Raw genomic sequence first — 27,590 nt, 5'->3', positions numbered from 1 at the left:
GACAACATATTGTCACGTGTATTGTTTACATAGAGGCTTGTTTATGCCGATACATGCAGCGGCTGTCGTCCGTCTGTCGTCTGCCCAATTTCACGTGAATGCAGCATGAAAAATACAATTGAGTTGCTTGGGATATACAACCGCAACGCTAGATGCGAGTAATTCCTACACAATGTACCTTTAAGGCTCGTTAAAAACTTTTTCAGATGCTCCTCGGTGTGGACATTACAGAGTGAAGCAGCTTGTTCTTGTTAATTAAAACTTTAGCTACGAAGCTACAAGATAAGAAAATGGTGCCTTAAAGTTAATTATTAAGGGACGTGAGGTCTGGTTGTGTCTCTTAACCCTGGATTAATCTGTAATGAGTGTGTTATTATTGTCTTATGAGATTAAAAAATATATATCGTCTGCTTGGATGTAAAAACTCATATTAAAAGGGATAGTTCAACATTTTGGCAATTTGAGGTAAATGCAGAGACTGCTTGATGAAAAACTGTCCCTGAAGGCAACGCGCATCAGCGGTTTTGCATGAATTTGCCTCAAAAACAACTCTGTCTGGTAACGTTGTGTTATTATCTCATAGCGTGGTGAATGTGCAGCTCACAACTTGTCCACCAGAGCGTTTTGGAGTTGTTGGATTGTGTATTTGATGAGTTTGATGAGGGAAACCAAGAAATCCCATGAGCCTCCGTAGCGTAGCTCTGAGCAGCTCACGGCTCTGCTCCGCCGTTCTAAAAACAGCTTGCACCGACAATTAAAGGTTAACGAACCTACTGCTAATGACTACAGGGATTATGGCAATGGGCCAATTTGCCAAAATGTTGAACTATCCCTTTAAGGAACATTTTAGAAAATCACCAATCCTGTCTCTTTATGTGTGTGTTTTTATGTTTTATTTTATTCATGAGCCCAAAATCAAACAAGGTAAAAGTTTAAATGCATGTTTGAGGGTTAAGGTTAGATTTTTTTGTAAGAAATGACATAATTCACAACAAAAACATGCAGACTAACACAAAAAATAAAAACACAAATAAGAAATCTGTACAAATGTGAAATATTTAAACTAGATTTTTGAGTAAAAAAGTGTGTTTTAAAATTGATTTAAAAGAAAATACTGAGTTGGGTTCATGTCAGCTACTCCCTAGTTCCTTTAGTTACAGTATTTCACTCTGACTGAGTAAGTGTGTTGTTAGTTGCTGTACCTGCGTTGGTGTTGGTGGTGTTGGAGCCGTGCAGCAGCACCGTCAGCGTCTCCATCACCAGCCAGGCCAGCTGCTTCTGCTCCTCCGCTACCGTGTTGTTCTTACAGTCGGCTGCACAGAGGAAACGCAGCTTATTGCATTATACTGTTGCATTACAGGCACAAGCAGAAGGTGAAACAGCACTAATGACATAATAAAGTATGAGCACCGCAAACATTTTGAATGAGGAGCACTTTAACTCAATAACAATAAAACGAAAACAAAACAAAACAAAACACAAAACGTAATTTAATTTTCTGGTGTTTCATAAATTTGAAGATTTTCTTTTTCTTTGAGGTTTTAATAGGTTTATAATCTGGCTGTGACTCACATCAGTGGATTTCAGGTTTCAGTTTTGAAGGTTTTATTACAGAGTCTCTACAGGGTTTGATGTTGTTTTTGTAAGAATTTACTGATCTACAGGATTAACTGATTGGTGTGTGAACAGTACAAGATATTTATTTATTATCCATGAGAAACATCTGGCTGTAATTAGATTAGATTGGCAAGAATTTAAAGAAGTCATTTGTACATTTTGTGAGAATACTGGTTAAATTATACAATCCCATGATGCATTGCGGCAGGCGATGAGGTGGAGGCTCCTGTCACTGACTCTCTACTGTCCTGATGTCCCTGAAGTCGTTGTAACAGATGTTCAAACAGATGTTGCCTCTCTAAACAAACTAAAAACTGTACCAGTGATGCATAAACAGTTATTATTTGATATTTAAAGTAAAAGTAAAAATGTACTGCTTGTCTTCTAATTGTCTTTTCTTTCTTTTTCTTTTTTAATTGACTGTAAAGTGTTTGTGACCATGTGTCTATGGTGATTTTACACTTTAAATAAATTGAAATTGAAATTTAATTATTAGTGAATACTGTAGCTTTTTACTTTTTTTAAATTCTAGATTCATAAAGTTGCTGCCTGTTTGTGTGAAATGCATTCTGGGATACCTGTTGTTTACTTCAGAGTGAAATAAAGAAGAAGAAGACAGCAGTGCGTTAATACAGTTGTGCTTGAATTTAACATGTTATATTTCAGTTTTTCTATATTTGGTCATTTCTCTAAAGTCCTGCTGCTGCTTCCTGTTCTGACTCTCACCAAAATAAGAGCTTCAGATAAAACTAAGGAGATGCAGCTCGACAGGAAACACTCAATCTTTTTTTTCTGTTATTAGTTGCTGAACAGTCAGTCTGTAGTCTGCTTCATTTATTTCCTTTTTTGTTTTTACTTTCCTAGTTTCGTTTGGTGCGTTGTTTGTGGTTGTTACTTGTTTGGTTCAGGATCACTGTCTTTGTTAAATATCTGAGCATGTATGCAAGTATGTGTACATTAATATATATGTATATGTGTATATTCAGAGGGATTTTCAGGGTGTATGAACTTTTTAACCATTATTTAAAAGAATAGTTCACTCAAAATTCAAATTTCACTCATTATCTCCTCCCCCTCATGTGGACTAAGGGCTGGGAGAAGTTTCAGAGTCCTCCGTGGCTTCTCTGAGTTACAGGGGGTCTCGGTGTAGCAGTGCATGTCCATTATAACGGTTGCAAATGGATACCAACTGTCTTCATAACAAAAAGACACACCAAAAAACATCCAGATACCTCCATGCTGCTCGTATGTAATGTCCGTCTTGTATTGAAGCCCCGAAATGCAAAATTGTTCCGAAAAAAATTAAATAAGTCTATATTTCAAGCTTGTTTGCAGCGGAAGCTTCTCGAAGCTCCTCTTCACGGAATCACGCGAGATTTGGACGAACCAGGAAGAGGAGCTTCCGCTACAAACAAGCTTGAAATATAGACTTATTTAATTTTTTTCGGAACAATTTCGCATTTTGGGGCTTAAATACAAGACGGACATTACATACGAGCAGCATGGAGGTTTTTGGATGTTTTTTGGTGTGTCTTTTTGTTACGAAGACAGTTGGTATCCATTTGCAACCGTCATATGGACATGCACTGCTACGCCGAGACCCCCTGTAACTCAGAGAAGCCACGGAGGACTCTGAAACTTCTCCCAGCCCTTAGTCCACATGAGGGGGAGGAGATAATGAGTGAAATTTCAATTTTGAGTGAACTATCCATTTAACTGTGGACCCCAGGATGTCTAAACAGTGTCTAAAATGAACAAACCAATACACAGACCTTGGTCGTTGTTGTGCGGCTGCTGCGTGGCCGGGTCTTTGAGCAGCGCGGCGTACTTGTGCAGCAGGTTGACCAGCACCTCCAGCAGGCCGACCTCGCGCAGCACGTCGCTGAACACGGCGTCGTGGCGCGCCAGCTTCAGCAGCGTGCGCACGGCCGTGATGCTGCAGGCGTGCGACGTGCTGGACTTGAGCAGCACGCTGACGCTGAACAGCTCCTTGCACGGCACGTAGTTGAGGCTGAAGACGACGAACTCCAGCAGCTCGAAGTACTTGGCCTGCGCCTCGGGCAGCTTGGCCACGCGATCGGCAAACTGCGACAGCGTGTGCTGCGACTCCAGGATGAAGTAGTTGGCCGGCTCGGCCGCGTAGATGTTCCCGATGGCGTCCAGCAGCATGCACGCCAGCCGGCTGGTCTTGGCCCGGAGGAAGGCGTTCTGCAGCACCGCGAAGGCCTGGATGTTACGCACCGTGTGGCCTGGGGAGGGGAGGGAGGGGGGAAACCACATCAAAAACTCAAAATCTTACCAAGAATATTTGTCTTTTTCTAGTCAAAAGGTCATTTCTAGTCAAAACAAATCTCATTCTACTTAAAATAAGACTCATGACATAAAAAGTAGCTTGTTTTTAGACACTTTTTACTTCTTTCAAGCAGATTTTCACTTGAAATAAGTAGAAAAATCTGACAGTGGATCAAGTTTTTCTTTCTTATTACAAGCACAAAAAACTTGCTTTCACTGGCAGATTTTTCTACTTATTTCAAATGAAAATTAGTTTGAAACAAATGAAAATGATCTAAAAACACGTTAATTTTTAGGTGATGAGTCTTATTTTAAGTGGAAAGAGTTTAGTTTTGACTAGAAATGAGACATTTTGACAAGAAATAAGACAGTGCAGCACCATGACACAGCAAATATGACTCAGCAAAACGTTAACGGGAAGAAATCTGGAGCTGGATTCAAGACTTCATATAATAACAAGTAATTTATGTATATAATATAATATAACATAACATAATATAATATACAGTTATATAATTAAGCAATATTACCCGAGAGGGTGTGCTTTAACGTCATTTGAGCACGACGGTGATGCGGTCAGGACCGAGGCGCTTGCGCCGAGGTCCGCAAGCATCACCGAAGTGCTCAAATTACGTTTAAGCACACCCTCGAGGGTAATATTGCGATTATACAACAATTACCAACTAAATAAAGCGTATCATTAAATAAATATTCATGTTGATGGACATTTTGCTCTCAAAATTTAAAGTTTTTTGCAAGTGTGCTTCCCGTTTCCATGGAAATAATTGGGGTCTGACTAATAACTGAAACACAATCAGTCACGTCAGTAGACTCCTATGTGTAATGGAACCTAGTTCACCTCTACAGCAAATAGTCCGAACCTTAGTAACGACCTAGCAACAGAAATGATTTTCTAGTCCCAGATGAGTGAACTCTGAGCTGACGTTCATGTTTTAACGCGGTCTCGGACTTTCCCGAACTAAATCAACACTGCACAAACTCGCCCAAGTTATAACAAAGATGCCGTTTTTTTCTTTTCACATATGTAACTTAGCTTCTACAACCGCAAACTCTGCATGTAAATGAAGTTATAGCGCCGTGTCGCCGACACAGCTGATAGAGAAAGCCAAACGATTACTCCAGACTATTTAAAAGCCCAAACGGCACAAGCGAGAGAGAGGGAGAGAGAGAAACATACAGGTAATCACCTCCGTTTTATCCAATGAAATATTCAGCTCCAGGCCATATTTTAAAAAACATATTCACCGCGATCACAACGAGTGTCTCTCCGACTTTGTAACGTTACACACATGGGAGGGAGACAATCCTCTCGGCTGTAACGGGGAAGTTTACAATATATTAACAAAAAATAAAATAAAATAATTGTTCTATAAATGTGACTTTGGCAGCTGACAGGAAAAACCTACAGGAGGTCAATGTAGTTTGTGATTTATTTTCACGAGTAATAAAATGAAAGGGGGAAAAGTCCATGTTGCCATGGAGATGTGTAAACAACATGACATGGCGAAGTAATATTTTCAGTGATAAGTCAGCCGTGCTGTAATGCTGATTTGAGCACGTTCTAAATGTCTTATTGACCAATCAGATTGCTTGGTCGGAACTACTTGTTGTATAATATAACATAATGTAATGCCATGTGAGTCAATAATGTGTGTGCATTGTTTAATCTCCACATGATACAGCTCATGAAACCACAGGTTACCATAGCAACAATATTTCCATCCTCCTCAACCCACACACAGGGAAAGTGAATGAGGATGAAAATTCATGCTGCACTTTACACACACTGATTTAGACTAATGATCAGAGATGTTTGATTATTAATTACCTATATTTTGGTTCAGAAACTTTTTTTTTTTTTTACATCAAGGACCCATAAATTGAAACACATTTGACCACTGACCCCCATTGAACAAAATTTTGAAACAAACACTAGAAATACACAAATATTTGTTTTGAGATGTAACATAACGTTATTTTCTTAGTCAATGTACGTTCAAATTAGGGACAATGGTGTGAATTTAAAAAAAAAAATCTTGAGAGAAATTTCTGGAAAAAAAAAGTGGTAAAATAAAAGTTTTAAAATTTCTAGGAAAAACTGGTAAAATTTCTAAATTTTTTTTGTTTTAAAACATTTCTAGAAAAAAGTGTTAAAATTTCTCCCCAAAAAAGTTTAACTTTTTTTTTTTTTTTTTAGAAAAAGTGTTAAAAATTCTTGAAAAAACACTTTTTTTAAATTCTAGAAAAAAGTGGTACATTTTCTCAAAAAAGTTAAAAAATGTCTAGAATTTTTTTTTTAATTTTTATTTTAGGAAAAAATAGGTTAAGTTTTGAGTAAAAGTTGGGGACCCCCTTGAACCCTCTTGAGGACCCCTGGGGGTCCCCGTACCTCACTTTGAGAACCACTGTTCTTATATTATATTATATTTTACAGTTTTATCATAGATGAGCTTATTAGACATTAATAACTGTGTTTATAAACGACATATTAATCAGTATAATTGTAGGAACAATGCTTTAAAAAAGGTGAATTGAGTTTTACCTAAAGCTTAATAGAGTGTAGTTATTATTATTAAGTGTCATAATAATTATAAACATCTCCAGTTTCAACAGAAAATGATTCTTCTTTAATGTCGGTTTGTTTTGTCACACTGAGAATCGAATAAATACCTGCAGTGTTGGTGTGTTTAACTCACACACCCACACACACACACGCACACACACACACACACACGCACGGAGGAACAGTGACAATGAAATGTGTCATCAAACACACACACAGCAGTTAAGTGAATGTGGCAGGCTAATTAGGCGTGTAAGCCGACCCTCGCACCACGACGGCTTCTGGTAATGACTTTGCACACAGCTGGAGCTGCCATTAGGTGTGTGTGTGTGTGTGTGTGTGTGTGAGTGTGCGCGCATGTGTGTGTGTGTGTGAGTGTGTGTGTGCATGTGTGTGTGTCTGTGCCAGTGTGCTTTAACAGGAGGCAGAGCTCGACTGTGTGTGTCAGCGCCCGGGTGGGTGAGGTTAGAAAGTCGACAGTGTTGTGCATCTGTGTGTTCGTGTATGTGTGTGTGTGTGTGTGTGTGTGTGTGTGTGTGTGTGTGTGTGTGTGTGTGTGTGTGTGTGTGTGTGTGTGTGTGTGTGTGTGTGTATGTGTGTGTGTGTGTGTGATTAGCAGGCGGTGTTTTCCCGTGTCTGCAGGGTGGAGGAGGTGTCGAGTCGAGCTCTAGTGTCTGGCCTCCAAATAAGGCAGTGAAATGAAACCATTAATGTGATAATAAAACCTCATCATGGCTCAAAAACACGTGATGTCCTTAAATGCATCACAACATTTACTGCTTTGCTATATAGCGGTGCTTGTGCTTTTTGTCTGTGTTTATGTGTTATTAATTACTTGTTATGTCATATTTGTATACTGTACTTTTGTGCAATCTAATCATAGTTATTTCTTGTTTGTGTTGCCATTGTTTATGCTTTGATTGTGTACTCTTATTGTTATATGTTTCATGTGGACCCAAGGAAGAAAAGCTGATGTGTACTGCATCTAATATATAAATCAAATCAAATAAACCCTGTACAACAAAGTTAAAATGTCGCACAGTATTTGTGCTGTTTTTATTAGGTTTTAATTTTCTAAAAATACCTTCAGTCTGCAGTATAAACAATTGTAAGCCGTCTCTAAAATGAGAATAACTCATGATAATGATTCTTACAATGCAACTTAATTATATCTTATCTTTTTTTAAACTACAACATATAACGTGTTTGATATTAGAAAGAGAAAATGGATCTATTTTTCTAGTTTATAGCTGTTTTATAACATTTTTGGACTTTCATCTTCACTAATGAGTTTTCTCTCTTTGTTAAAGAGAGAAAATGTTGTACAGTATTTGTTCTGTTTTTATTTACTTTCTAAAAATACCTTCACTCTGCTGTATAAACGATCGTAACGCACTTAAATGATCAAAGCAGTTTCTGAAATGAGAATAACTCATGATAATGATTCTTATAATATAATTTAATTATAATTTTAAATATGTTTTGTGTTATATGTTCATTTTCAACCGGAAACAAGACATCTCTCTTTTTTTTTTTTTTTACAAACTTCAACATAAGACGTCTTTTAAAAGTTTATAGCTGTTTTATAACATTTTTTGGGACTTTCATCTTCACTAATGAGTTTTCTCTCTTTGTTGTGGCTCTGTTTGTTTTTCCACGTTTGCTCTGTAAACTTCTCCAAACTGAACCGAACTGAACCGCAGCGTCTCCGGACTCTGAGGAGCTCATTAGTATGCGGGGGCGGCTCCAGCAGCGTGACAGAGTTGCCATGGCGCCTGTCAACAGGTTAAGCTTTCTGGGATCAGCCAAGCATCAAAGTCATTGCAGGGGGATTAAGATCTGCCGGCGAGATGATGCTGCAGCAGCGACTGGAGACGTTTTTGTTTTTTTTCCCTCCAGTAATTCCTCCTCTTGTTTCAGAGCTTTGGGACGAACGAGCCTAAAGATTTAAGTCGCAGCCTGTGATCGGGAATCACTGGCTCGAATCTGGGAGGGAGGGAGGGAGGGAGGGAATGTCGGCTTTTAGGAGGTGGATGCTGCGTTTCAATCGTTCCCTGTGAGTCTTGTCTTTTTAAAACACATCTGTGAACATCTGGCTGTGGCTCATCCACCAACCTGAAGGTCAGTTCACCAGTTTCATCCAGTCGACCCGTGTCGCTTTGCTTCCTCGGGGCAAAATGTGTGATGTGGCAGGAAAACAGTGTTAGGTTTTATCAATCGTTACTCAAACTGGAGGTTTTTCAGATTTCGTTACAAGAACTCAAACTGCACATGAGCTGGTAAATAAACATGGAAGCTCTGCAGGTCTTCTTCTTCTTCTTCGTGCATGGATGCCGCCATTTTGATTCATCTACAGTAGCAAACCACCAAACCACCAAACCAGACTAAATGTGAGGTGATCGGATCATTTTCTGTTTGGAAAAACTAACAGGAATCAAAACACACGCCTTTAAACTTAAAGATGACATTTTCAATCTACCTAAAGAAGTTTTCTAGGACAGCGTACGTGCTTTTGTTTATTTTTTTTTATTCTTTTATCATTCTAAAGAGAGATGGGGTGAATTTAGTTTTCACATTGTAATTCATTTTACCATTTATAGACTATTTCCTCATTTCTAAGCACTATGGCTTCTCTGCTCCTTTCTAAGTTTGCTATTCTGACTTCAAGAGCGCTTTATATTCACCAGTTGTCCACTGCAAGCACTTGTTTTTATCTCCTAGTTGTCTGTTGTTAAGAAACAAGACTAAGGTAAGACCCTGTCCCATGTTAACCACACTTGATCTTGGCCATTGCACTCGACGGTTTTGTGCGGGCAGTGTGTGTGTCCAAATTATTTAAAGAGCAAGGGCAAATGTTTTTCAACCCCTAAAAACAGCCAAACAAATCGGAAGAAAGGCCAGGCGCAGACTTTGAACAAATGCGTCTACTTCTGTTTTCTGCATTGCTTCTTTGTTGGTTCATCAAATGAAGCCCACGCAACAGGTAACACAACCGCTGAATGAAAACACACTACAGATTGTGATCAAAGCGGCTACGCTAAGTGGCGTCCCATTTCGTAGGGTGAGATCTCTACTTGTAACATCGTCAGGAGGAATCTCACTGGAAACCGAGTTGCTGGTGTTAAAGGGACAACGAGGAGTTTCTCCATCGGCAGAACGAAAAATTCTGCGACAATAAAAAAGTCTCATATTAATGTGGATGAATCTACGTTACCACTTGTTAATGGGCCCATTTTCTATAAATATATCATTTTGTCTCTATCGTTATTTTGTTATTATTAGTGGTGGCGGAAATGCTGGTCGAGCCGAGCAGCGTTTCTTTACTTTCGGTTTCATGGCGAGTCATGAGAATAACGCCGCCGAATCTCCGTTTATGGTCGGAACTACGACGGTATGTGATCGTCTTCCAACCTCTGACTTTAATTCTTGATGAATGAAAACATGAGTCTGTCTTGCGCCGCTCAAAGAATTTCACGGTGCGCGGAGGCTCATAAATGTAGTGTGAAAATGCTTCGCTTTTCCAAAACTCCTCGTTGTCCCTTTAAAGGTAAAGGAGGAGAGATGAGACCGGACCAAAGAGTTTTTGAGTCTAAAACCAGCGAGGCCGTGAACGCACCTTTCCCAGAAGGCTGTGGGAGGACGAAGCCGGGCAGCAGGAAGGGAGCGCCCGTCGTCAGGCCGGCGGGTTTCAGCTCCGTCACGCCGTACGTGGTCAGACAGGTGACCAGGTTGACCAGGTCCTTCAGGGCGTCTTTAGACTCGTCCTCCTTGGCCTGTTCCAGTCTGGACGCACAGAAAGAGACACACAGACACACAGACGGACATGAATGCACCGTCAAACAGGAGAAAACACGGCGTCAGACCGCTGGACGGACGGACGGCAGAGATGGACAGAGTACTCGACCCCAGTACTTGAGTAAGAGTACAAATACTACTGGTCAAAATTTACTCCGTTACAAGTAAAAGTAGCTCAGTCGACATGTTACTCCAGTAAGAGTAAAAAAGTACTTCCTTTTAAAGGTACTTAAAGCAGAAGTGAGTGATATATTTGTGTTAATATAAGTCTTAAATAGTTATATCTTCCGACAGCAATCACTTACATAGAGTGTTTGGACTGAAACACGGGTCTCTCAGTCACTCTGCTCTGCTCTGAGCCGAGGAGAAAACATTTATCGTATCCTACAGTTTTTATCCAATGAGGAGAGAGAACGGCATGCAGGGCTGTGTGTGCAGCCAAGGAACGCCGTGAATGTGGTGACGTAGGGACGAGGACTGTTATGGTGCGTTCAAGGAAACTCGTTTTTTTCCGACCGTGAAGTGGTACCAGTTCGATCTGGTACGAGTTCACCGGTCGGAAGTTACGAGTGGCCGTTATAGTGACTTTCACCGGTAAAACAGGTCGGAAAAACACGAGTGGGTTGCCTGGAACGCTACAAAGTCGTAAGTTGAGACTTGAAGCTGTAATTTACGATTTCAAAAGCCTGCCTGGAACGCAGCATTAGCGAAAACGACCGGACCACTCACTTCTGCTTTAAGTATCCAAAGGTACATGCTTTTAAATTTACTTTAAGTAAAAGTAAGAGTAAGAGTAAATCTCTTATTTTTCACATCAATGAATTACTATAATTTTTTCTAAATGAATTTAAGGAGCTTTTAACTCTTGTTTCTGAGAATTAACTCTTTGAAACCAGCTGCACTGATGTGCTGCTTTTAGGAGTTAGGGTTTCCTTCTCTGACAAACAGCTTGTGTCCAATAGGATTTTAGAGAGAGAAAAAAAAGAGCAGACCTGAAAGTAACAAGTACTTTTCAGCCTTCCTAGAAATTAACTCAAGTAAAAGTAAAAATATTTGTCTTGGAAATGTATTCAAGTAAGAGTAATAAGTACCAAAGAAATCTAATAATCAAGTAAAGTACAAATCCTCTGGATATGTACTTAAAGCGATAGTTCACCCAAGATTGAAATTGCACTCATTATCTCCTCCCCCTCATGTGGACTAAGGGCTGGGAGAAGTTTCAGAGTCCTCCGTGGCTTCTCTGAGTTACAGGGGGTCTCGGCGTAGCAGTGCATGTCCATATAACGGTTGCAAATGGATACCAACTGTCTTCGTAACAAAAAGACACACCAAAAAACATCCAAATACCTCCATGCTGCTCGTATGTAATGTCCGTCTTGTATTGAAGCCCCGGAATGCGAAACTGTCCCGAAAAAAATTAAATAAGTCTATATTTCTAGCTTGTTTTGTAGCGGAAGCTTCTTGAAGCTCCTCTTCGGGGCTTCAATACAAGACGAACATTACATACGAGCAGCATGGAGGTATTTGGATGTTTTTTGCTGTGTCTTTTTGTTACGAAGACAGTTGGTATCCATTTGCAACCGTTATATGGACATGCACTGCTACGCTGAGACCCCCTGTAACTCAGAGAAGCCACGGAGGTCTCTGAAACTTCTCCCAGCCCTTAGTCGACATGAGGGGGAGCAGAAAATGAGTGAAATTTCAATCTTGGTTGAACTATCGCTTTAAGTACAGTACTCAAGTAAATTTACTCCGTTACTGTCCACCACTGACGGCGGGACAGACGGAGAGTCGGAGCAGAGCTGTCTGTCTCACCGGAGCGTGAGGTCGCAGAGGAAGGCGTAGCCCTGGCACATCCGGAAGTCGTCCAGCAGCGTCTGGGACACGTCGCTGGAGTCTTTGAGGAAGCAGGAGAGGCCGGCGAACATCTCCACGATCTCCAGAGGAGACAGGTCGTCGGACTGCTGCATGTTCTGGACACACGTGGCCAGACACTCCTTCTCTGTGGACGGACAGGAGGGAGAGAGACAGAGTTACGTAGATGTGAATGGGACAGAAGTACAGAAATTAGCTTGAAGGAGGTTCATCAACCCAACTGGCATGATGCTGGAAAATCTATTGATACCTGTATGAAGAGGTTCATATAATGCTGTGGGGGGTTTTGTATTTCTAATGTTTCCTAAAGTAAGATGACCCTAACGCCACTAAAACAGAGTCTCTGCAGGTTTCACCAGCTCAAATTCAAGACTTTTTAAGACCTTTTTAAGACCATTATGGATGAAATTTAAGACCTATCATGACAAATAAAAAACGTACAAAATAAATGCGGAGTCACAAAATTAGAAATTGATTGCAATGTATAAGTGTTAGGCTTGTTTGTAGTTGAAAATACATTCAATAAAGCACAATGAAGTGTCGCAGGAGCATTTTATTGAGCATTTGCGGTAGCGAGGGCCACAACCTGTTCTGTATTATGACCAACACAATATTTGACACATGAAGTAAATACATTGGCCTTTGGTCACCCCTATATATTATGGTATTAAACTACAACTTTTTATTTAACTAGGCTAGTTAAATCACAGCAGCATATTCTGATTTGTTGAACTTACAGGCTTGTTACTAAGTATGTATTAATCATCATGATAAATAAAACTCAACCTGTCCCACAGCTCCATGTTGTCTCTGTGTGGTGTTCAGGGACAGTCAGGACAGTCTGAGGACAGACAGCTCTGAGGTTGAAGTTTATATTAATGCACCGTGACACTGTGGCAGGTGAATCCTGTACGCACTGTGCGTACAATTTTTTTCATATAGGTGAAAAAAAAGAAGCAATTTTGTTTATTTTGAGGGGGTGTGATAAAGACGCTTGTTGTTTGTAACAGGCTAAACGTGCTGAGTTCATTGATTATTAAACCAATCACTGAAGCCTAACGTAAAAGCCAGTGATTGTCGTTTACGTCATCTGTCTCTTTTTGATTTCTGGCGCCTATTACACTACAGCTACGTGATGATTACGCCCGGTCCAGTATAGAAATGTCAAAAAGACAGTTGAGCCTTTTCCAGGCATTTGAAAAAAAAAAAAGAGATCCACGATCACAAACACGCAGCAGAGCAGCGATAATGAAGGTCTCTCCTCTCTAGCTCCAAACTCACTCGTCTGCACCGCAATTATGGACTCATAGGCGCCGATTCCAGGTTGAGCACCCGCTGTTGAGCACCCACTGTGTATGTGTAACCCGTATGTGTGTGTAGCCTGTGTGAATGTGTGTTAATCTCTCACGCGCTCTGTTAAAATGAGTAAACACAAACCGCTGCAGAGCGCAAGCCTGGCACAGAGGTGCGCGCTCTGGCGCATCTGGCACAATCTGTTAACGGCACCGAAAGGAAACTGCTCCGCTCCGCGGCTATTTCGCGTCCGACGTCTATGTTAAGCACACGTTGTTATTGATATTGTAGCGTCCGAGCCGACGTAACTACAACAACATAACACAAACTTATCTGACAGCTCTCACTTCTTCCTCTGCTCCTCCTCACTCACACACACAGGTCTTCCTCACACTCACCCCGGCCCCTCAGTTTCTCATCCAACCATACGCTACCTGCCCGTACACATTCACAGTCAGTCAGGAATCACACAACTTAAACATCATAACAACATTACTGCGGGGTCGCAACAATATTTTCAGTTGTGCAGTATATTAATGAGCGACAAGTCCCATTGCTACGTGGCATGATAAGCACAGCAACGCAACCCCCCCTATTTGCCGTTTCTGTGCGTACATTGAAATTGAATCCTGGCGGCGCCACCGGGTCTCTGTACGTCTTCACCACCGATCAGCTGTTCAGCTGTAGGAGCCGAAAACTCAGCTGCTCTCGGTTCCACCGCGACGTCTTTTTTTTTTTTTCATATCAAGCTCCGGTAGCGACCATACGGGAGGACACCGTGTTGAGGCACCGGCCGGTCTGAGCTGCGTTCATGTGCCTACTTTAAAACTCTCTAGTCAGTGACCTGGTGGCGGCTGTTTTGACCGTCGGCATTTTAGCCACGCAGTGACCGTCCACGGTGTTTTATTCTAGGGGTCGGTGGTGGCTGTGAGACAGCAGCGGCTCACCTGACTCTGTGCAGCTTCTTCATTAAATCCAAACAGTCCGACACAGAGCAGGTACAGCGCAGCGTTGTGGCCTCAACCATGGTTGATGAGAGAAGAAATGTTGTTGTAGTGAAAATGGGCGGGCTCGTGATTTTTTTGACACGAGTCAAAACGAGCGATAAATCGCGTATCTCGCGTATCTCGCGTTTGGTCGCGCGTCAAAACTCAAGCGGAAAAAAAGCGTTCCTCGTGTTTGGTGGGAAGCCCCTCGTGGGAAGCCCCTCGTGGGTCTTCCCACCAAACACGATGAAATAGACGAAGACGCGAAGGTCCCGTCGCCATAAAAGAATCGCGTGTATTGCGTCGCAAAAAAAAAAAGTCGCGTCTACCGCGTCGCGCGCCTAATCGCGTCTCGCGCCTAATCGCGTCTTTGCGTCACGGCCTTTTACACCGCGGACGTAATGAATAAACGGTGACGGTGTGAACGAACAACATAGAACAGGACCAGACGTGGCGTTGTTTCCTCTTTTCACCGACAGCTCCACTCTCCCTTACTCACACTAACTACTGTTATTGTTGAGGCAGAGAATTGTGGGATTTGTAGTTTTTGACCAATCGCAGATTGTGCTCTTTCTTTTTTGTGATTTTCCCACATGTTTTTTTTTTTTTTTAGGGGCAAATGCGAGTGAAATGCTCGCCCATGGTGGGCATAAGAAAATTTAAGACCTGTCTAAAATTATTTAAGACTTGAACCCAATAATTCAACAAATTTAAAGGGACAACGAGGAGTTTCTATACGGTTATAAAAAAGTCTCACGTTAATGTGGATGAATCTCCGCTACTCACACTTGTTAATGGCTCCATTTTCGCTAAATATATCGATCTGTCTCTATCGTTATTTTGTTATTATTAGTGGTGGCGGAAATGCTGGTCGAGCCGACCAGCGTTTCCTTCATGGCGAGTTATGAGAATAACGCCGCAGAATCGCCGTTTATGGTCGGAACTACGATGGTATGTGAACCTCTTTGAACCTCTGACTTTAATTTTTGATGAATGAAAACATGAGTCCGTCTTGCGCCGGGTCAAAGAAATGTACGGTGCGCGCGGAGGCTCATAAATGTAGTGTGAAAACGCTTCGCTTTTCCAAAACTCCTCGTTGTCCCTTTAAGACATTTTAAGGCCTAAAATTTAGATTTTCAAATTTTAGACTTTTTAAGACCCCGCGGATACCCTGTAAAACACTTCAAGTGCATTTTTGTCAAAACAGTAAAGTGTCCAAGCAAATTTCCATCAGTAGAATTTCATGATATATTTAACACAGAAGAATAAATAATATTATTGAATGGCCCCATCACTAAACTTAGACTGTACAGTGTGAGAATAAAGGTTGAGTTTAATTCATACAAATTGTCACAACATTACTATTTATCGTACTGATGGAAATTTACTTGGACACACTTTATATTATTTGTTCCAAGTGTCCAAACGGAGAGTCAGTCCTCCTGCTGCTGTCCTCACTAAAACCTCCACCACATCTAGACGCTCTGTGATAATCTCATCTGCTCTGGTGCAGTTGTAGTCGAGGAGCTGCTGAATCCATCCAGCTGCATCTCTACACACACACACACACTCACTGCTATCATGGTGTTTTACACTGTGTAAACCAGAGGATAAAAGGCTGAGGAACAGACACAATGTTACTGACACTGGATTTTATTCTCTGAGCTCTTGACTCTCTATTGAGAATAAGAAGAAGCATATTGACCTGATCGTTGTGGAGCTATTCTGGATTTATGTATTTTAGGACAATGTGTTTGCATTGATCATTTTCAAGAAACAAAAACACACCAGATTTAGCAGAAGCTTATTTCCATCTCTAAAGAACACCATACAATTAAAACAATGCATACAAAACATCCAATACACAACCAACTTTAAACCTTTAAAATGTGGGGTACAGGTCTGTTGAGGTGAACCTAACCCTCCGAAAAACTGTTAAAGAAAAAGAAAATCTGCATCAGGTGGAAACGACACTCTGCGGTTTGAAACAGGCCGTTCTGCTTGTGCATCGTGTCCCAACAGCTGGTTCACACCTCGCCACCGCACATCTGGAGATCAGAGCTGCAGCTGGACGAGCAGCTGCAGCTCTGATCTCCGACACACGACCTCACTCACTATCACACTGTCAAAGCCTGACGCTCTGTCTGTCTTGTTTCAATGTGTCTCATCTAATGTGCAACATTACATTTTCTTTTTTGTTGTTGTTGAATTGTTGTTGAATCTTTGCATATTTTTGGGGAAGTGTTTTGTATTCACACATATTAATTAACAGAGATTCTTGTTTCATTTCTGTTTTTGTAACTGTCCTTGATTTTTATGGTGCAAATAAATAAATAAACAAGCCAATAAACTCCTGAATGGTGAGTATATTTAGAATACATATACAGAAATAATGGAGGTACTTTGTTTTTATTCTCACGTTGTGTTTTTCTGTTGCCAAGCTACAGGACAGATGTTTGTTTTGCATGCACCTCCTCATTGGATCTATGGATCGTATCGTAGGTTTGATTAAACTTTATTCATCCCCGAGGGGAAATTCATATGTCAGAGCAGCATAAAAAGCGAAACAAGACATTATGAGTGAAATAAATCATGAACTGTATAAAATTGTACAAAATATAGAATACACAATACATAAAAATCCTGTGCTCTCTGGTTGCTGGATGAAAATAACAGATTAAAGGGATAGTTCACCCAAAATTCAAATTTGAATGGATACCAACTTTCTTGGTCCAAAAAGACACACCAAAAAACATCCAAATACCTCCATACTGCTCGTCTGTAATGTCCCTCTTGTATTGAAGCCCCGACATGAGAAATTGTTCTGAAAAAAATGTAATAAGTCTATATTCTAAGCTTGTTTGTAGCGGAAGCTCCCAGTGTCTTGGTTCACTGCTCTGATTTGCACTGACCGGTGGAACAATTTCTCATGTCGGGGTGAACTATCCCTTTAAAAGTGCTCATCAGTAGACAAAAAAAAAGATAAAAAGCTCATCCTCCACATGTGTGTGTATTTACCGTGTATGTATTTGACCACGTTGACGCTGAGGCCGTGTCTGGAGATGGTGGTGAGCACCTCGCCGGCGCTCCTCCTCCAGGGCAGGTTGTGGGGGGGGCACCAGGAGGTGATGGCGCTGAACAGCAGCTGCAGGTCGTCCTTCTGCGCCAGCTCCTCCGCCGGGGACACGAAGGTGCAGAGCTTCACCAGGATCTGCAGGCGTGTGGAGCGAGATGGGAGGAAACAAAGTTAACAAACACACACACACACTGGAGTCTGTGTTTGTTCAACGTGTCTTCTATAACTGGTATCATAACATGTGTAAACACAAGATTCAGGGACTAATGTGATTAGGGCAGTCGGAGTAAATGAAGTAACCGTATCAGGCTGAGCTTCCCACCATGATGAGTGCAGTGAGGAGGATCCACTAATCCCTTCTCATCAGAGCCCACGTGGATTTAAAACGATCAAATTCAATCAAGAACCATCTCATAATCGGCTGCTGCTGCTAATTCTGCACAAGATTTACAAGACTTCAGTCCAGACTGACTCATCCACTAACCACTGAGATCTGAGCCTTTTCCTGCAGATCTTAAAATATGATACAAAACATCACAAAAAGGCAGAAAATAAAGCAATTTAATCATGTTTTTTGACTTGTTTGCCTATCAAAAGAAAAATACTTAAATAAAAAGTCCCAAATTTTGCACATTTCATGTTTTTTGCTTTAAGTATTGATGCATAAGAGGACATATTTGTGGTTATTAAACCCCAAAAACATCTCACTCGGGCTCTAGTATCAACAAGTCAGTGTCAGCCAATCAGAAGAGAGGAGGCTCTGAGCCTCTCTTCTGATTGGCTGACTGTTTTCTGAGTGATCCAAATAAAAATAGAGCAGATTTCAGAATAAAACACTCAGAGAAACCAAATCCTGCAAGTTGTTGGATGGATGGTGGGTCCAGTTGGGGGGCGGGGCTTTGGGTGACTGCTTTGTTGTGACATCACAAAGTGACAGGAAGTCCTGACGGCTGGTTTTAAGACTCAGTTTCTGAATACAGGCTGTGTGCATTTCTCTGTGGACTGAGGCTTTGATACTTTCACAGTATTAATATAGAACCTAGAGCTGCTTTATAATCACACTACACATGGACATCTACCTTTATACTGTATGGAGCTTTAACACAAACATCTACCTTTATACTGTATGGAGCTTTAACACAAACATCTACCTTTATACTGTATGGAGCTTTAATACAAACATCTACCTTTATACTGTATGGAGCTTTAATACAAACATCTACCTTTATACTGTATGGAGCTTTAACACAAACATCTACCTTTATACTGTATGGAGCTTTAACACAAACATCTACCTTTATACTGTATGGAGCTTTAATACAAACATCTACCTTTATACTGTATGGAGCTTTAATACAAACATCTACCTTTATACTGTATGGAGCTTTAATACAAACATCTACCTTTATACTGTATGGAGCTTACTGTATTGTGATTTAGCCCCAATCTCTTTCTGTATTTACCACAGTTTAAACTTAGAGCTGCTTTATAATCATAATAAAATAAAATAAAAACACATAAATCTACCTTCTTCTTCTTTTTTTTAATAACATGGGACCTTTAATTTTCTTCATGTTTTACCTGGACAAAGACTTTCTGGAGCAGCACCCTGCGGTCGGCCAGCGGCAGCTCCGGCTGGGTGTGGCCCTGACCCGCTGTCTTCTCCTGTGTGGTCGCTGGCGGCGGCGGCGGCGGCGGTGGCGGCTGCGGTGGCGTGGGGCCGGCCGGGGCTTCGGCCATGTGGGGCAGGTCGAAGAACAGGTAGAGGCATTTCACCAGCGTGGACGGCACGGACATGGTCGTCATGCAGTCCACCGTTTTCTGAGGAGGAGGAGGAGGAGGAGCAGAAATGAATGAATGAATGAATTTTATTTTCGAACATGTATAAAAAAAAAGTATGTAACTATTTGTACGTACAAAAGAAAGAAAAATAAAAAAATAAAAATAGAGCCAAGACATAACAAAACACGCACATTGTTCGAAGAACAAGAAGTACAACTACACTAGATATCCTTATAACTACATAATACACCTATATAAATATATACCATTTATACACTTCATAAATAGATATATAAATATATAATTACAAAAATAAAAATATACTACATACATATCCTTATAAAATAGATATATATGTATAAAAACTATCCCCATAAATAAATATATATCATATATACCATATACTAAGTTACTTACAATTTAACAATCAACACTATTCTATTTGTAGATTTATAGAGAGCAGAAGAAGGAGGAAAACAAAGAAATTAGTTTCAGAAGATGCTAAAAAAAAATCGATCGATATACGATGAGATCCCCGACTCGCGTGGCTCCGTCTCCACGTGAGCCGAGCTACAACAGAGAGGAAAATGCTTTCGCTTTTAGCGTGACTTTGGTAAATGGGTTTTTCTTTTTCTTCCCTTCTTTTCACTGCTGTGTAATGATTCATGGTTGTGTTTCTGGGAGGTAAAATAAAGGCCAGGGTGAGAAGTGTGTTAAGGCCTGAGGTGTGTGTAGTTTATTGTGTGTTTTCCACTATTATACTGTATATATATATGTGTGTGTGTGTGTGTGTTAGTGTGTAAGTGTTGATGCAAAGGAAAAGGGCTGCAGAAAGAGATGGGGTTTGTGCTCACTGAGGCGAATGATTCAGATAATCAAACGCTGCTGCTGCTGCCTACACACACACACACACACTATAACACACACACACACTATAACACACACTATAACACACACACATATATAAACTCAACCTTAGCCCCTCAGCTGATCAATGAAGAGGAGGAGTGTGTAGTTGACAGTGAGTCTGTGTATAATGGAAAAATCGAGACCTGCACCTGTGGTACACTGAGCCTGTGTGAGGTCAGGTGTGTGTGTCAGTGTGTGTGTGTGTGTGTTTACAGGCTGTGACAGACACACACACACACACACCGGCCGTGCTGCTGCTGCTGCTGCAGCTTTAGGGTCAAGGTTACTGCTAACAGTCAATCAGGCAGAAAACCAGGGAGAGGCCGAGACATTTTATTGGATCTGTGTGTGTGTGAGAGAGAGACAAAGAGGGGGAATAAGAGAAGGAAGGTGAAGGAGATAAATGCACAGAGAGAGAGAGAGAGAGAGAGAGAGAGAGAGAGACGAAGAGGAGGAAGGGGGGCATGTGTCAAAGAAAGAGAGAGAGAGAGATAAGAGCAGAGGGAGAGCAGAGCGTGAAGGGCATCCTATAAAAACAGATGTCAGCGACGTGGAGCTGCAAACACAAATGTTGCTGTTTTATCATCTGAGGGAAGAAGAGAAAGAGAGGGTGAGGGAGAGGGAGTGTTAAAGAAAAAGAGAAGGAAGAGTCTGTAAACACTGTTCTTCAGGAGAAATAGAAACTGAGGCCCATTTTCTCCTCTCCTGCCCCCTGGACCAAACTGAGACAGAGGTTTTCCTACAGTAGATAACTGCAGCAGATCCATCGTGTCAGGGAAAAACATGTGATGAACTGTTAAAGGGATAGTTCAACATTTTGGCAAATTGGCCCATTGCCATAATCCCTATAGTCATAGCAGTAGGTTCGTTACCTTTCATTGTCGGTGCAAGCTATTTTTAGAACGGTGGAGCAGAGCCGTGAGCTGCTAAGAGCTACGCTACGGAGGCTCATGGGATTTCTTGGTTTCCCTCATCAAACTCATCAAATACACCAATCCAACAACTCCACAACGCTCTGGTGGACAAGTTGTGACCTGCACATTCACCACGCTATGATATAATAACACAACGTTACCAGACAGAGTTGTTTTAGAGGTAAATACAGAGACTGCTTGATGAAAAACTGTCCCTGATGGGAACATGCATCAGTGGTTTTGCATGAATTTACCTCTAAAACAACTCTGTTTGTTACTCAGCTTTTTTGCACTAATTATATAGATCATATTTATATTTATATTTTTGCATTTTTACAGATCTATTTAATATTGTTTATTTCTGTGTTTCCATTTTGTTGCCAATAATCACTGTTGTGTTTCTTGTGTAATGACAAATAAAGAAAGTCTGAAGTAACATTCATGCCAATAAAACAAATTTGAATTGAATTGAATTGAAAAAGAAGAGCGATACAGAGAGAGAGAGAGAGAGAGAGAGAGAGAGAGAGGGAGGGAGGTGACGTCAGGTTTATGGGCGGTCAGCTGCTTTTTGTTTTACCGTCCACACCAACCCATTAAACCCAGTCACACACTCTGTCAAACACACACACAGGACATGAGCTGCCCTGTTGGATGCTGGGTAATTCCTGTTTTTCCCCCGTGTGTGTGTGTGTGTGTGTGTGTGTGTGTGTGTGTGTGTGTGTGTGTGTGTGTGTGTGTGTGTGTGTGTGTGTGTGTGTGTGTGTGTGTGACATAAGAGCAGCAGCTCTGGCAGGAAGACACAGTGACGCTGGTGGAGGAGGAGGAAGGAAGTGGCACAAAAGGAGCCACTAACTTCCCAGAATCCTCTGCTCCGACACCCGGTGTTCTCCACAACAACAACAACAATTAATATTATAATAATAATAATAATAATGAGCTGTAATGAATGTGTATGTCAGGTTTGTTTTTTATCCTGACAAGGGAAACGTCTGAGAGAGGAGGAGGATAATGCAGAAGAGGAGAGAATATTCAGTAATATTGATTATTGATATATTCCGGCCATATGCAGAGTACCGTATTATAGTTTTTTCATCATAATATTAACTGCTAACTGTATATTGTGCCAGAAAACACACAAACAGTTCTGACTATGCATATTTGGAGGTTTCTGAGGAGGAGCTGAGGGACGACAAGAACATCACATCTAATGATTTATAAATGTGAGTCTGTCCTTGTTGTTTTTGTTAACCTATTGTTCTTGGTTGCTTTGTTTTTAACTTTATACTATTTAAAGGCCCCATGGCATGAAAAATGTGATTTTGGTTATTTCTTCGTGCTTGGGGAGGTCTTTGGGCCACGTATATACTGTCCCATGCATCAAACTGGTCATAAACGGAGAAACACACACCGCCCATTTGTAGGAACATTCTATTTGAGACGAGCAGATAGCACTTCCTCCTTTCTGTGATGTCACACACAAGGTAACTCCACCCACCGTGACCAGTTGTTTTTTTTCAATTTTTATGAATGCAGCTTAGGTTTCAGTTACTTGCCTGTGATTGGCCCGACCACATGCAACTCAAAAACAGTCAGCCAATCAGAGGAGAGGTTCTCATTCTCTCTTCTGATTGGCCAAATGACCTGTGCCTGCTAGAACTCCAGAAAGAGGCAACAGAAAGGGGCAATATAAACAATATTAAGCAGATCACAGGTACTCAAAACCAATGATACATCTTGTTAGGGATATCAGCAGGTAAATAAACCCAGACAAAAGTGCACAGCATGGGGCCTTTAATTACACTTCATACGGCGCTGAATTGTGAGCTGCTACTTCAATTCCGTTGCGTTTAAAGAGATTCTGATTCTAGATAGATAATACTTTATCGTCTTTTTTATAAATTTGGCCTGGACTCAATGCCGCCACATACACACAAACACACAAAAGACACGATAGAGAGCACACAATACGAATTTTAAATTCTGATCTAGATTCTGATTCATCTGAGCTGAAAACCGAAATGGAAGAAAAATGCATCGTCTACTCAGTAAGAAACCAGAGTCAGGTATTTGCTTTGTTATTCATGAAGTGGGTCAAATTAATTAATACCAAATATAGGGTACATATACCTGAAGTCATATTCTTGCTATGTAACATAAGTACATTTTCCATAAACATATATGACGACATCCAGATGTTAAACTGGCCAAGCTCTGAGGTGATAGTAGAGGTGGGCGAACTGATCATTTTACATCATGGATGGTCTTTATTTTGAAATATGACTTGTTGAAAAGCCACAGTGAACATATATTTAACTGCATACGTTAAATGGCTCAGCACCAGCTCACAGTCTCCCTGCAGGTCTGCCAGGCCACTTAACCTTCAAAATAAAGGTCACATGAAGCACCTTTGTAAATAATTAACAGCTCTGTCCAAACGAGTTCTCCGTGTGAACCGAGTGAAAAAAAAAAAAGTGATTGATTGTGATTGTGACACAACATCCAGAGGATACAGATCAAGACTTTCACAATAAAAGTAAAGATGGTGGAGCAGGAACAAACTCCACATGTATGAACCTAAAGACACGCTTTGCTTAGGAGAACTTATTCAGATGGAGCTGAAACACAAGAATCTGTTTCCTCTTTAAACCATAAAATGCAGCACAGTTGGCGTCGGTCTGGCTTCACTTAAAGCTGAACGTGACACCTCGACCAGCGCGGCGCAGGAGAGACGCTGACGGTTCTGTAAAGTTCCTCCGACCAAACGGAAACTTCACTTCGGTGACGTGTGAGTGGTTTTTAAATCCCGCAGCGTCTGGTGTCGTCCGTGAGGCCACTTCAGGAAAAAAATGTTTTTTTAAAAAGTGTTGAACTAAGGAAGAAGTGAATTTCACTTCCATTTCCTGACGACACAGACTTCTGCTGTTTGCATGAGCACAAACCTGAGTGGAGGGATTTCTGCTGTGCACAAAAAAAAAAAACGTATTCTTCCCCACAGATGAAGTAAATCCATAAGCAGCTCGGCCGATGGGAGCGTGTGTGTGTGTGTGTGTGTGTGTGTGTGTGTGTGTGTGTGTGTGTGTGTGTGTGTGTGTGTGTGTGTGTGTGCACTTTGACAGAAACAGACAGATCAAAAGAAAAGGAAAAAAAAAGGGAGGAAGGATTTAAATCATGTCTGAGTGAGACTGAGGGGAAGTGTTGGACTCGACAACAACAGAAGCAGATTTCTGGTGTGCAGCAGAGCAGGAGAAGCAGCCGCTCGGTCGGTCAGTCAGCTGACAGCGACGCTCCTCAACACCGAGAGAGGAACGCTCTGCCGGAAAAGTTCATAAGATTTTCTGCTGAGTCACAGACGCAGAGACACACATGCAGGTGTTTACATTTGAACATGCTCATTAAAGGGATAGTTCAACATTTTGAGAAAATTGCCATAATTCCTATAGTCTTAGCGGTAGGTTCATCACCTTTAATTGTCGGTGCAAGATGTTTTTAGAACGGCGGGGCAGAGACATGAGCTGCTCACGAATCGGTACTTTCGCCTTCCCCTCATCAAACTCATCAAATACACAATCCAACAACTCCAAAACGCTCTGGTGGACAAGTTGTGACCTGCACATTCACCACGCTATGAGATAATAACGTATATATGAAGCAAATACTCAGAATTACTTGCATTTTTGAAATCCCTCCGCTCAGCAGCCGTGTCAGGAATGTATTTCATTTCCCTGTCTGGTAACCTTCTGTTATTATCTCATAGCGTGGTGAATGTGCAGGTCACAATCTGTCCACCAGAGCGTTTTGGAGTTGTTGGATTGTGTATTTGATGAGTTTGATGAGGGAAGGGCAAAAGTACCTATTCCCCGCTGATCTCGAAACAACATGCACCGATAATGGACCTACTGCTATGACTATAGGGATTATGGTGAGAGGAGGATTTGCCAAAATGTTGAACTATCCCTTTAATGTGACACAGCAAAGCGACTCTGGGCGTCCGGTGCAGTAAAGGCAGGTTTAACAAACGCCCGTGCTCCGGGAGAGAGAGAGACGGGTCAGGTGGGAATTTGGGAGTTTTTAGTTTTAGTTTTCTGCAGTGGGATCAAAGAGAGGATATGCAAATGGGTCAAAGAGATACAGACTTGGCTTTTTTTTTAACAAGCTGTTTCCCCCCGCAGGGCAAGAATACACACACACACACACAGGGCAGTGATGGCACACAGAAATGTGATTATAGTAAAAAGAGAAGTGTATTTATGAACACGGAGAGGCGAGGTGCGTGGTTGCTATACCAACCTGTCCAGAGGAGGCCAACAGGTTGATGGTGGTCAGAAGCATCCAGCCGCGACTCGCCTCCTCACTCTGGTTCACCTCCAAGAACTGGACGATGGCTCGACTGGCAGCCTCTGGAGAAGCAAACACACACACACACACACAGATATAAACGTTAAGTGGATGGAAAGTGACAGCTCACTGTGGCAGCAGGCAGATGGGCTGCTGGAACAATGGCCGACGCTTACGCAACCAATAATTATCTCGGTGAATGCGACGTTGGAAAGTTTTTGGCGTTCAGGCTTCGTGGTTTTGTCTCGTCTCCAAAAACTGAATTTGTACATAATAAAGTGTTATTAGCTACGTTATATAATGTCTGCATAACTTCAGCATGTAAACAACAAGAGGGAGCAACAAGCTGACAAACTGAAGGGCCTGCTGCCTGTCATGCAAACATCTGTCTCTGTTTAATACAGATGTTTAATGCACATTGTTTTACCACGTATGTCATCTTTCATTTCACTTAGGGCAGCGACTACTCGTTGTTCTGCTCCCGGGTTAATTTAATGAGATCAGAAGATTGACTAGGATTCATTAACTAATATTCATTTAATAAAATAAATGATATATATATATATATATATTAAATTAACCCGGGAGCAGAATAATGAGTAGTTGCTGCTCTAAGTGATATGAAAGATGGCATAATGTGGTAAAACAATACAATGTATTAAACAGAGACAGATGTTTGCATGACAGGCAGCAGGCCCTTCAGTTTGTCAGCTTGCTCTCAGGCTATATAATTATAATTATTATATATATAAAATTATATATAATATATTTATATTTAAAAAATAATATAATTAATAAAATGTAAAAGCAAAACAAAAATGAAATAAATAAATAACAATGAAAAGTAAATACATTAGTAAATATGTAAAAAAGAAAAAGAAAAATATAATTTAAAAAATGAAATAAAATAAATACAAAAATAAAAATGAATAGAAAAAGCTCATTTCCAGTCACTTCCTGTATCTCCCTGTGTCACATGACGTCTCCGCCCCTTCAGTCGACCAGCAGCAGGTCTGAGTCTGTTCAGAGACGATCAGAGTTTCTGTCTCTCTGCAGATTCATGTCACAGAAATAAATCTGGGATCCATTCTTCAGATCCTCTGAAGCCGCCCGACGTCGACATGACGGCTTGTTTTTCTTTTTTTTCAGAGTAAATTAACTTTACTTGTGACCTCCTTCTGTCTCAGCCACAAACTCTGGAGAGAGCGTCAGTCTCTCCCTGTCTCTGCTGGCTTTGGTTTCACCGCTGCTGCTGCTGCAAACAGCTTTTCCAAGCTCAACTTAACATCTGAACTGAGCATCACTGGACTGATAAGATCTTTGATTACTTGGTTGATCAGATATTATGGTGTTGTTTTTTTGTTTTTTTTCCTTTTGCATGTATGTGCGCATGTGTTTGTGTATGTATCTGTATGCGGGCATGTGTATGTATGTACTGTATGTATGTTTGTATGTATGTATAATTAGTGTGTATAAGTAAATTATATTCATGATTTCGTAACATAAGATATGTTTAGACAAGGATCTTAGTTAGTCATATACAGCGGGGAAAATAAGTATTGGACACGTCAACATTTTTCTCAGAAAATATATTTCTAATAGAGCTATTGACATGAAATTTTCACCAGATGTCGGCATCAACCCAAGTAATGCACACATACAAAGAAATCCGAACATTAATGTCCATAAATTAAGTTATGTGTAATAAAGTGAAATGACACAGGGAATAAGTATTGAACACATGAAGAGAAGGAGGGGCAAAAAGGTATGGAAAGCCAAGAAAGCAGCTGGAGTTTGTCAGTATTTAGAATGTAATCCTGTCTCCTATCAGTGCAAAGTAATATCTGCTGGTTTAGTCCTGATTGATGCCTTTTAAAAAGGTTTCTCACCACCAAGGTGTCAGACAATAAGTATTGCATGATGGGCAATGGCAAAGAGCTGTCTAAGAGCTGTCTAAAGACCTACGCAACCAAAGATTTCAGACAGAAGAGTCAAAATAATAATCAGAAGGGTTCCCTAACAGTCCAGGACACTGGTGGAGAGCTTCAGAAAGACCTGGGATCAGCAGGTACAGTTGTTTCATAGAAAACAATAAGTAATGCACTCAACCGCCATGGCCTCTATGTCTTGCA

At 41.0% G+C, this 27,590-nt stretch overlaps 1 protein-coding gene across 1 annotated transcript in view; it reads right to left on the bottom strand.

Moving 5' to 3' along the window:
• wdfy3 (WD repeat and FYVE domain containing 3) overlaps window positions 1–27,590 on the bottom strand; it is a 178,009-nt gene that overhangs the window by 113,267 nt on the left and 37,152 nt on the right. The window contains exons 4-10 of the mRNA XM_083979941.1: window positions 25,411–25,520; window positions 19,100–19,339; window positions 17,461–17,653; window positions 12,104–12,290; window positions 10,110–10,276; window positions 3,390–3,866; window positions 1,203–1,313 (exon numbers count right to left, since the gene is read on the bottom strand). Of these exons, the coding sequence (XP_083836067.1) occupies window positions 1,203–1,313; window positions 3,390–3,866; window positions 10,110–10,276; window positions 12,104–12,290; window positions 17,461–17,653; window positions 19,100–19,339; window positions 25,411–25,520 (1,485 nt within the window). The remainder of the gene's footprint in view (window positions 1–1,202; window positions 1,314–3,389; window positions 3,867–10,109; window positions 10,277–12,103; window positions 12,291–17,460; window positions 17,654–19,099; window positions 19,340–25,410; window positions 25,521–27,590) is intronic.

The sequence above is a fragment of the Trachurus trachurus genome, assembly GCF_905171665.1.
Source record: "Trachurus trachurus genome assembly, chromosome: 9".
NCBI classification, from domain to species: domain Eukaryota; kingdom Metazoa; phylum Chordata; class Actinopteri; order Carangiformes; family Carangidae; genus Trachurus; species Trachurus trachurus.
Note: the sequence above shows the minus strand (reverse complement) of the source record. Positions and strands in the feature narration are given on the sequence as shown.